Genomic DNA, 11,971 nt, shown 5'->3' with positions numbered 1-11,971 from the left:
CGCTGCAAAGCGAGCCGAGAGGCTTTGCCAACCCTGCCGCGGTCAATTTACCAGGTCCGGCCACGACCAAACCCGTGGCAGGCTGCAGGGCTGTGAAACCCCGCCCATCGCGGTTTACGCAACAGACCACGGTTAGCCGAGCCGTGCCTTAGCCTAGCCGCCCCCCGGGCAGCGGCGACCTCCTTCGACCCACCTGCCCCAGGACGCCGCTCAGCTCCAGGCCCGGCGCCGCCGCGCCCGCCATGGCCAAGCCGCCCCCTGCCCAGCGCGGCAGGTCGCCGGGAGCCACGTGACCTCGCCTCCTAGCAACGGGACGCGCGGCCCGGGCGTGGACCGTGCGCCCGTCGGAGGGGGGAGAGCGGCCGCAGCAACGTGAACTGGACCAGCTCCGCTTTCTGTCCGCGAAAGAAAAGAGGCGCGGAGGTGTCTGTTTAATTTCTCGGGACTTCGGAGATTACGTGTTCGCTGCAACCGTTCACTGAGTTTATTCGCTTTCCCCCCACAACCCTTGTTAAACTAGTAAGGCCGGAAAGGGCGGGGCCTGCGCCGGAAAGGGAAGCGCCGGGCCTTTCAAGATCGCTGGCTTGCGCGATGGCGGTCCCGTGCGCCTTGGTGGCCAGCTGCGCCGCGGGCTTCCCCGGGGAGGAGCTGGCGAAACGTGAGTCGGCTCGAGCCCCGGCCTTGCTTCACCCTCCCCGGAGGCCCTTTCCCAGCGCTGCTCCTGCCCTGCCCGTGGCGAGAGATGTTCCCCTCTGAGCCCCGAAAAGCAAAGAGTCCCTGAGCATGTACAGAGTGCGCCCGAGGGCAGCTGCTCTCCCAGCCGGCAGTGAGATCCCTAATGTAGCCCTCTCAGGCCTGGACTTAAACTGGATGAGCGCGGGAGGGCAGCAACAGAGAGCCTGCCTGCCTGGTGAGGGTGCTGGCCTAGCAGCCGGGCGAGTGAATTCTGGGCCTCCCTCCCTCCTTCTCCCGCCCGGCCTACCGCACAGGGTAGCTCTTTGTTGCGGGATGTGTTCCCCACCTTGAGCTGAGAATGTGTTTCTGTCTGTAGTTGCTGTGGCATATAAATTTAACTGTGTGTGTATACACATGCACACAATCACGCACATTAAAAAGGTAGGCTAAAATAATAGTAAAAGCTGTTTGTCTTGCTCCTCCAGATTATTAGGGATCATCCTAATGAAATGTTGAGCAGGATTCATCTTTTTATGAATTTGCATTTTGCTTTTTAGCCAGAAAGTTTCTTTCTCTCCTTCCCATCCAAAGGAAGGGAAGAAAAGTGGTAGAGGAGGAACCCTCTTTTTGAGGCCAGGAAGGAGTGCTGAGCAATACCTTGGCTTTTATGGGAAATGCATGCTTCAACTTCCTGCAGATCTTCCTCAAAATGTTGTTGCCTTTTGTTCTAAGGAAGCTAGATGGGCTTGGAACATTTTCAATGTCTCACTTAGTTTGTTTAATTTTGCCTTTGGATCCTCTAGGACGGGTCAGTGCAAGTTTCCTGTTTCCTTCCTCGTTCTTTAAAAATAAGAATAAAAATGAAATTCCCTATTTTAATTGATTACAAATAAATATGCCGAACAAATGTCTGTCAAAGAACAACAGCTCACTATTTTTAGATGTTCAATAGCTTTTGCTATTGAAATTTCTTTTAATGTTTGGTTGAAATGTACTGTACTGTATTCATTTTCAGTTTTCACCTCCTACCGGTAGTTCTAATCCTGCCTATTGAAGTGTCAGTTGGCCCATGTTGCCATCTTAAGCATAGCAGCCTCTTGGATATTTGAAGATAATTATCGTGGTCACTCTTTAATTGCCTTTTCTACAAGCTAATCATATCCCTGTCTTTCAGCCATTTCATATTTTATTTTCAAACATCTTGTTGTGGTTACTATTGCCTGACACAACCCAATTTGGCAGCATCAAATAAGTGTCCCATCTAGTCTGATTAGCACTAAACGGTTCTACCATTTTTGTGATCTAGAAATTGTTTTTGAATTCAAACTGAGACGCTGTTTGTCTTTTTAGTAAAAGTAATAGACAGCTGGCTCAATGATTAATTGGTTGAATGGTTGTGTCTTCATTTTTTTACCTTAAATGCACAAATGCTTGTATCTTGCTTCTCTTCGGTTTTGGTTAATCTTGCCAGCCCTCTGCCAGTTATTTGTCTGATAAAGCCCCTCCGCATCCTTATCCAAGCAAAGCACAGAACTCAGAATGGAAGCTTATAGTCATCTGCTGGAGATTTGATACAGAATCACTCCACTTGTTACAGTTGTGCAGCAATAGATCCATTAACATCCATGCATTTTCTGAGCTAGGAGGTGGAAAGTCACCCAAAAACTGCTTAAACCATTAATTAGTAATGAAACATGTTCTGATATATAGTGGCTTTTAATGATTACTGCATTTTCCCCTGGTTATTTATAAACAACTGCTTAATCTGTTCTGAACCTAGACAGTTTCTCTTCTGTATCAAGCTGCTATATCATTAGTACTCAGCTTACATTACCAGACTACTTGAAACTGTTGGTGAAAGAAATATATATTACTAGTTTTATTCAGGGAGAAATAAATTAGACTAAATCTCAGGAGAAGTGTGCTCTTGAAAATCAGTGAATTAACATTCCGTGTTTATGAAACTGAGAGGCTGTTTGGTGTTGTGGTAAGGGCACCAGCCTGGAGACCGTGAGTTCTAATCCCACTTTAGGCACACACTCACCTCGGGCCAGTCCCATTTTCAGTCCTAGGAAGGAGGCAAATCACTTCTGAAATCTTGCCAAGAAAGCTGCAGAGAACAGACCAGGTGATTGCCAGGTGTCAACACTGACTTGAAGGAGGGAGCACACACAGTTGTGATACTGAAGTTGCGTGGCAGTTAAAACATCAGATTTTGATCTAGGAAATCCTAGGAAAGTTCTCCTTTGACATTAGCATTTTCCAGCTGTTTTTTGAATCAGTCATGGAAGGAGGCAAGGGCAAACCATTTCTCAAGAATCTTGCCAAAAAACCTGCAGGGACTTATCCAGCCAATCTCTGATCTCTTAGAATCAAACACGATTGAATCGAAGGGGGGGGAAGCTAGATTTAATTAGTGTCATTTCCTTTCCCCACATTTGGTTTCAGTCTCTTTTATTTGCTACCTGCAATGTCTTTGAATAATAGGATTACCTTAAAAAGGAATAGTGTCATGAGTTTTGCATATATATGTACATACTGTATTGTTGATTTTATGGAGCAAGCTAAACCAGGGGTCGGCAACCTGAAAAAGCAGAAGAGCCACTCGGAACCGGTTCCATCACACACACAAAAAAGTGGGAGCCGCAAAAAGTGCACGCGCGTGCACAAAAAACAAAAGGTTTTGCGCATGCGCAAAACGAAAGGTGCCTGCACGGTGACGGGTGCTGGGTTGCGGTGCCGCCTTCAGCCCGGGCGCCGCCAGAGCCACCCCCGGGACCTCCAAACCGCCACCTGTTCGGAGAGGTGCGCGCGCAGCTCTCCAAACCTTCCCACTCTCCGAACGGGTGGCGACGCCACCTGTTTACGGGCGGCGGTAGGTCTGCAAACTCAAGAGAGGTGCGCGCGAACCTCTCCGAACGGGCGGAGGTGCGTGCGCACTTCTCCAAAGGTTTGGAGAGCTACGCATGCACCTCTTCGAACGGGCAGCAGCGCTGCCCATTTGGAAAGCTGCCGTAGCCTGTTTGCAGAGTTGCCGCCTTCAGGTACCTGCGCGGCAACGGGTCTCCCTGGCGACGAGAGCTGGGTTGCGGCACCGCCTTCAGCCCGGGCACCGCCGGAGTCATTTAAGTTGCCGCCTTCAGAGTTGTTGCAAACAGGCTGCAGCAGCTTTCCAAACGGGCGGCAGCGCCGCCCGTTCGGAGAGGTGTGCACGCAGCTCTCCAAACCTTTGGAGAAGTGTGCGCGCACTGCCACCTGTTTGTAAACCTGCCGCCGCTGGTTTGGAAAGCTGCCGCAGCCAGTTTGCAAACCTGCCACCTTCAGAGGAAGGCGGCAGCTCTGCAAACGGGCCACAGCAGCTTTCCAAACAGGCGGCGCCACCGCCCGTTCCGAGAGGTGTGCGCGCAGCTCTCCAAATCTTTGGAGAGGTGTTAGCGCACCTTTTCAGACCTGCTGCCGCCGGTTTGGAAAGCTGCTGCGGCCCATTTGCAGACCTACCGCCTTCAGAGGAAGGCGGCAGCTCTGCAAACGGGCTGCGGCAGCTTTCCAAAAGGACGGCGCTGCCGCCCGTTCCAAGAGGTGCGCGCGCAGCTCTCCAAACCTTTGGAGAGGTGTGCGCACACCTCCGCCCGAACGGGCAGCGGCGCCACCCGTTTGCAGACCTGCTGCCGCTGGTTTAGAAAGCTGCTGCGGCCCGTTTGCAAAGTTACTGCCTTTGGAGGAAGGCGGCAGCTCTGCAAACGTGCCGCAGCAGCTTTCCAAACGGGCGGCGCCACTGCCTGTTCGGAGAGGGGCGTGCGCACTGGGCGACTGGGAGCCGCGGGAGACGGCTTAAAGAGCCGCATGTTGCCGACCCGTGAGCTAAACATTGTATTGTGGGAAGCAAGGAATCTCATAGAGGCCATAGAAGATATATAATTGTTATAGAATCCTCCTAGTCCAGGGCTTTTCAACCAGTGGTACGGGTACCCCCTATGGTACATTGGCACCTGGCAGGTGGTACGCGACCATCCTAGAAAAGTGGTAGTGGGGGAGGGGAATGAGCTGAACTGGTGGCAGCACCGCAGAAGCCTGAGCGAGAGACGGCTGGAGCTGAAGGGCTGTCAGTGTTCAGTGGAAGCGCCAGGATCAGCACCAGGCTCCAGCTGGAGCTCGGTGCTGATCCTGAAGTGCCGATCAGTTGGAATGTTGCAGCATTTCCAGGGTCTTGTGACGTACATTCAGATGCTTGGCAACTGATTCATATTTATGACGGTCACAGTGTCCCAGGGTCATGTGAAGTGACCAAAACCTGCTGCAACCATCCAGCATATGGGGGGGTGGGATTAAAAACCAAACACCGCCCCACCCCACCTCCGCTGCCAATCCTCAACAGAAATGCTCAGAACAATGAAAACCTCGGACAGGAGGAAGAGAGGCAGATGTCTTGCTCGGCTGTGGCTCGGGGGACACTTTTTTCAGTGCCATTGTAACTTCGAACAGTCACCAAGTGAACTGTTGTAAGTCGAGGACTACCTGTACTTCATCACTTTTTTCCTTTTTTTTTTTTGGTCATCAAGTTTTTGACCCCTTGCTAGGCGACTGGTGGTCCTCGGATGTTGCCATATCCTAAAAGTGGTACAATGGGTGAAAAGGTTGAAAAGCCCTGAAAAGCCCTGTCCTAGTCCAACTCCCTTCCCAGTGCAGCAACCCTGGACGAATGGCTGTCCAACATTTTCTTCAAAACTGCTAGTGTTGGAGACTCCACAACCTCAGAAGGCAGAAGGCAGGATGTTCAACTCTTTCCAGTCTCTCACTGTAACATATTCCCCCATAGCTCTTGTCTTTGGGGGCTATGGAGAATAAATCCTTCTTTCCTGTGACAGTCCTTTAAATATTGTCTCCTCATAACCTTTTCTCTTTAGTTTGAACATTGTTTCGTTGTTTTTAACTATTTAGTCATGTCCAGCTCTTGGCAACTTTATAGGCAAGTCCTCTCCGTGCTACCCTGTCAAGCACAGCTTCTTTCAGTTGTTGGGTGCTCAGCGTTGCATGGAGATTTGATGTTATCAAGCCAGCGAGTTCTTTCTTGCCCCGTCTTCTTGTTCCACCAGCCATTCCTAGCACCGCTGGCTTCTCCAATGAATTTGCATGCATGACACGGCCAAAGAAAATCAGACGTAGTCTTGTGATTTTAGCTGCTAGTGATGTTTCTGGTTTTATATGATTTAATACCTCTCTGTCAGTTATTCTGGCTGTCCATGGTATACGCAGTAATGTACCCCAGCGCCACAATTCAAAGGTGTCAATTCTTCTGGGCAGTCATTCTTAGTGTCCCAATCTCATACCCATACGTCGTAATAAGGAAGACTGTTGCTCTAGCAGTTGAACATATCCAGGTCCTTTAACCGTTCTTCATAAGACTGAACTTCCAGGCCCTTTGCCACTCGTTCCAGTTCCTCAGCATCCCTCTTGCACTCTGCTGACCGGAATTAGACACCGTGTTTGGGTGTGGTCCAATCAGTGCAGTGTAGAGGAGAACGAACGCTTTCCGAAGTTTTGACATGAACACTCCCTGTTGATGCAACCCAAAACTGCATTGGCTCTTTTGACAGCCGGAGCCGGTTGCTTTGTACTTGGGCGGAAGGATTTGTGCTTCATTCCACCAGGGGGCTCTCCAGGCACACCGTGTTCGCAGGCCAATGCAGTGGATCCATGAAATGGGGACCATCTTAAAAAGTACTTTTAAAAAAACGTTAAAGATACTTGTGAAGTGAATTAGCAGTGCTGGAAGCTTAGATCAGAAGGATTTGGCAGCAATAATTTTAAAACTTTTAAAAATTTAAATTTTTTTAAAACCCAGTAGTTGAAGTATGCTAGAAGAAACATTTTTAATCTTATGAATTTGAAGTTAAGACCAAGATTAAGCTGGAGAGAGCCAGAATTTGGTTTCTGTGTGGAGTCTTCCTTCTGCTGTCCGGCTTTAGCCCAGGACTACAAGCACTCACTGTGTTTTTTCAAAAAATTGCGATGTGTGGGATTGTGTTTGTTATTGAACAGTCTTGACAGTGGATAACCAACATGGAATTTGCAATCCCGCTTGTATTTTTTAGGAAGTTTGAGGAAGGAGATATAGGCAAGTAGACACACACACACACACACACACACACACACACACACACACACAGACTATACAGGTCGTCCTCAACTTACAGCCATTTGTTTACTGACTGCTCGAAGTTGAAACAGCCCTGGAAAAAGGGGCTTATGACCATTTTTCACACATGATTCTGTTATGGATGGAAGCTCATCAGACAGAGACCCAGCCTAGAACTAAGGAGAAACTTCCTGACAGTGCGAACGTTTCATCAGTGGACAGTTGGCCTTCAGAAGCTGTGGGCGCTCCATCACTGGAAGCTTTCAAGAAGAGAGGGACAACTATTTGTCCAGAATGGTATAGGATCTCCTGCTCAAGCAGAAGGTTAGACTAGAAGACCTTCAAGATTCCTTCCAACTCTGTTATTCTGTTATTCTTTCAATGGCTAAGTGACCGATCATAAGTCGATGACCCCTGGTATAGTAAATGTTAATGAAGTCATGTACACTGATGTTAACGAAGGAGATGTCAATCTGATCATTTTGAAAAGTCAATTCAATTCTCCATTTTGATGGAGAATTTGATCCCTTGCGCCCTTTTGTTGGTGAAGGAGATGGAGCAGGATTGCACAGCTCAGAGGTAACTCCGGCAGTGCCCGACTGGAGATACATCCTCTAACTCAGTTTGGCTCTGAGGAAAAGTGTTGGGCTGAAGCAGCTGTTACCTTTTTCATTTGACACGTCTGTGTGTTCCAGTGGTGTTCCTCTGCCTCTGATCGTGTGAGGTTGTATGCAAATATGGGGCCAGCTGTTGCATTGGAGGGAGGGCTGGTCTGGGGCATGGCACAGGATCAAGTTCAAGAGCTGGCATGCGCTCTATGAAAACAAGCCATAGAAAGCTAGCTTGGGAGGCCTGCCAAAAGGTTGTGGTTGCCAAAGCATCAGTTGATTTTCTCTCTCTCTCTCTCTCTCTCTCTCTTCCAAAACGTTTTGTATGTGATACCACAGGCCCACCCTGAGGTTGAAAATATCAAAAATTAAAGTGAGCAGTTCTCCCACGACATGATTGTTTCCAACCCACTATTTTTGTCATTATGGCGGGTTTGGGGAAGGACTTTTTTGGGGTGGTAATGTCAGCTTAAAGCCTATCCAAAAATGGTTATATTCTCTGCAGCTACATATAGAAAGGTGTCATTATAGTGTGAGGCCTGGGTGATATTTGTATGAAAATGTGCATGGCTTCTATGGGGAATTTCCTAAGGCCAGCCGTCTGAACAAAACGGTTCCAAGATTCTAGACAACCAGCGGGTGTTTTTTACACCCTGGTGTGGGTGGCAATGGGAAGCCTATTTGTACTTAGCCGGCTGGGTCAACCTTTCTCATGGGCCACTGGTAAAAATAGATGAAAGTTAATTCGGTGAACAGCATATATGTGGAGGGGAGGGGGGAGGGGGTGATCTGCCACAATTCTGTCCAGCCCACAAAGTCTTTCAACCTGAAAGCAGGAGAGGGGATTTTTTTCCAGCTGTGAGTCCCCTTTCCTCCTCCGGTCTTTTCCTTGTCTGGTTATTTAGGTCTCTTTGTTCTGTCCTGCAGGTATCACCGGAGAAGAAGAGCTTCCCGAGCATCTTGCCGCAGAGAGCGGAGCCCGGTTGTACCCCTGGACGATAGACAATAAGTATTACTCAGCTGCCATCCATCTCTGCGTGGTGGCAAATGTGTTTCAGGTGTCGGCGGAAATTGCGGAGTCCATTCAGGCTTTCCTGGTTTACTTCGACAGCACCACAGTGAGTGTTGCCCTGCAGAATTGGAAGGGATCTTTGAGGTCATCTAATCCACCCCCCCCCCCCCCGTGGACATTCTGGTTCAGAAACTGTGGGTGGTGGTCTGCCATCTATGACCTGTAATGTTTGTTGAACTGATGAATGTATTACAATTATAAAGCACCGTCTGCTTTGAAATCAATTCCTTCCCAGTGTTTGGAGAGTGATTTTATAGAGTTTATGGGTGGGAAATTCTGGAAGTTAAAGTCCAGACATCTAAAAGTTGCTAAGGTTGAGAAATTCTGCTTTACATGAAAAGATACGCATTGCCATACATTATTCTTCTATACTTTCTGAGAATTTATCAAGGAATTTGTTGGATGTTTGTTTGTTTATTTATAAAATTTATTGGCTACCCATCTTAGCACAGGGTAACCCAGGGTAACAATCATGTTATTGATTGTAGAACTTCCACTAGTCTGCATAACTTGGGTCTCCCTCCATGGTATGAGGGGGGGGATGGTGGTTCAGGACCTGCTGGATTGGGAGCCGGGAGGCCCAGGTTTGAGTCTGCTCTCAACCACAGACACTCCTGGGGCCACTTCGGGTCAGACTCTCTCTCAGCCCAGCCTGTCCCATAACCTTGTTGCGGAGGGGAAAAAAATAGATTGTGTATGTTGTCTTGGCTTCCTGAATGAAGGATGGGCTATTTTCTATCAAATACATAAAATTGTGAAATCTACTTGCTTAGATTAAAGTTGCATTCCATTGTTGTTGTTGTGGCTTTGATACTGCTCTTCCTTTTTTGTAAAAGCATCTAAATGTAAACAATGCCTAAAAATTATGTATGATGGATATACCATTTGATTTGACTTTTGTGGAATCATAAAATCACAGGGCTGGAAGGACCTTGGGAGTCTTCTGGTCTGCCCCAGGCAGGAAACCTCCGTGCATCCCGGACAAATGGCTGCCAATCTTTTCTTGAAGGCCTTCAGCAATGGAGCACCCACAGTGTAGATATAGCAATGTATGTAGATGTAGCAAGTGGGTTGGTTGAACAATATGTTTGAAATGCATATGTTAAATCTAAACCTAATTTTAGAAGTAGATAGATGTGACTCCTCGGAAGAAATGTAAAGATTTGGACACCAGCAACCCTCTGCCTGTCACAGACATCCCTGAGGCCCCTAAGCTTTCATTCTGTAGAGAGAACGACCACCTGCAGAATTTAGAATTCCTAAATGGGAATTCTCTCTTTAGACCTGTCCCTTTCTCTCTTCCTTTGTGCTCCTTAGCATGGCAGGAGACTCTCAGTTATTTGCAACTCCCTGATAGTCACTAGGTAGTAGCCATTAAAGGAAAAGAGGAAAGCAATTGAGCCAGGATCTCAGAACATGCCACCTTGGGTTCCAACTCTCTTTTCTTCCATGGAGAAAGCTAGTGTAGCAGCTTGACTTGGAATCAAGGACGGATCTCATTTCATGCCTATCCTGGGGTAGTTGTGCTTTTATACGCTCTTCAAAGTTCAACAGTAATCTCCATTGATGAAAAGTTATGTAAACTTTAGATAGGTACAATCATCTTGTAGTAGGCCTGCAACTCTGTGCAGTGTATTTAGACTGCTGGACAACAACCCTGCACCGTGACTCTACTCCTTGGTTGGTTAAGCAGGCCCAAGAGTCCTAATAGTTGATGCTTGCCCATAGATGTCAAATTTGTCGATTTTACATTAAGGTTAGATTTTTGACCCAAATTTGGCTGCTCTCCCTTCCAACTTTTCTGCTTCTGAGTGTTTTTTTTTTACAAGGATTGTTACGGAATCGGATATGTTTTTGCTTGTAATACTCCATAAAGCCTGCAGCGAAGAAGCCAGCTATTTGTACCCTTTTACAGGTATCTGGGCTGGATGCTACCTCTCAGTGGCTGCCTCTTATAGAAGACTGGCTACCAGAAGTGATGATCTTGGTCTGTGACAGAGTCTCTGAAAATGGTAAGGCGATGAGACCAAACTCTGGTTAGGGTGTGAATCTTGGCTGAAGCAACAGAAGGAGCAGCTTGGATTGGAAAGACCACATGGTGGTGCCTCAGTACTCATTGTTAATTGGTTCCAGGAGGGGTGATGAGTACCAAAAACAATGAGTACCAAACAAATTTTTGCCATAAGGAATAATGTAATGGGTCACAAGGCAGCTGACACCGACAAGTTCTAGCTTGTGGGTTGAATATCAAACAAATGATGAGTACCAGGGCAAAATGTTCATGTCAAAATGCGTTGAGTAGCAAATCTGATGAATACCAAGGTGCCACTGTATTTGCAAAATCTGAAGCTGAGAGCTTGGCCAGCTCTTTGGTTTTTGAGAATTGCTAGGTTCCACAGGCTGCTTTCTGGGCTACAATTCCTCAGTGCTGGTCTTAAGACAGGCCAGCTAAGCAACTGCCGACCCCACAGGGCTGCCTCAACATCCCAAGGCGGTGGAACAGCTCCCCAATTAAAATATCACATTTAAAGAACTACCATGTTTACCTGCAAGAAAATTGACCAAATTGAAAATAATTATGAAGTAAACATTTGATAAGTATAAGCAAATATTTTCTGGAAAGCCCATTTTTCACCCTGTCAGCCAACTTTGGCCGACTCTGATTGGAAGCCATCTGAATGATTTAGGCCAGGGGTAGGCAACCTCGGCTCTTTTATGGCTCATGAACTTCAATTCCCAGAATTCCTGAGTCAGCATAGGTGACTCAGGAATTCTGGGAATTGAAGTCCATGAGTCATAAAAGAGCCGAGGTTGCCTACCCCTGATTTTTAGGCCTTCCCATGGAATGAGAGTAGTCCTGGCTTAGCGACCCGATTTGGGATTGGAATTTCCATCACTGAGTGAAACGTCATTCGGGGAAACCTCACAGACGCCACTGCACAACGAAGGCAGTCTCCATAGTCCTGATTGCAGTTAGGATGGGGCCATTGTGAGGCGAGAACCTTTGTCTTCTCTTATCCTGCTCTGCTCGCCTCCACTTGAACTCCCCCAGCCATCAGTCTTCCCCATCCCTGCCCTTTTCACTGCCCCACACTCTGCTGCAAGCCCATTGCCCCCAACCCACCCACCCCCGCCTCCCCCGCTGCCCTTCACCATCTTCCTGCTGCTGCTGAGGTGCTGTGCCCGGCCTGGCCCCTTGCCAGCCTTCTGCCTAAGGCTGTGTGAGTTTGGGGGGAAAGACTGCGTGTGCCCATCAGCTGCCTCGTGCAGGGCCAGGCCAGGAGCGCTTGGTCAGCAGTTGGAGAAGGAAGAGAGCTGAGGTCAGCGGGGAGACCAGGGCAGAGATGGAGAAATATGTTCATTTCCAGTTTCCAGTGCAGCGGATCATTCCAATGTACTGGTTGCATTCTTTTCCTGTCCGGTGACAGCTTTCCCCTGCTGAACAGGTTGCCCACGTGCAGCGTTCCCCAGAACGTGCCA

The 11,971-nt window shown here is 48.1% G+C and overlaps 1 protein-coding gene across 1 annotated transcript in view; it reads left to right on the top strand.

Moving 5' to 3' along the window:
• Window positions 1-539: 539 nt before the first annotated feature.
• AAGAB (alpha and gamma adaptin binding protein) overlaps window positions 540-11,971 on the top strand; it is a 35,465-nt gene continuing 24,033 nt past the window's right edge. Inside the window, exons 1-3 of the mRNA XM_081337306.1 lie at window positions 540-658; window positions 8,347-8,537; window positions 10,407-10,503. Of these exons, the coding sequence (XP_081193432.1) occupies window positions 592-658; window positions 8,347-8,537; window positions 10,407-10,503 (355 nt within the window). The 5' untranslated portion in view covers window positions 540-591. The remainder of the gene's footprint in view (window positions 659-8,346; window positions 8,538-10,406; window positions 10,504-11,971) is intronic.

Source organism: Vipera berus (assembly GCF_964194415.1).
Source record: "Vipera berus genome assembly, chromosome: 12".
Classification (NCBI taxonomy): domain Eukaryota; kingdom Metazoa; phylum Chordata; class Lepidosauria; order Squamata; family Viperidae; genus Vipera; species Vipera berus.
The sequence above is the reverse complement of the archived record's forward strand: the minus strand, read 5'-3'. Positions and strand labels throughout refer to the sequence as shown.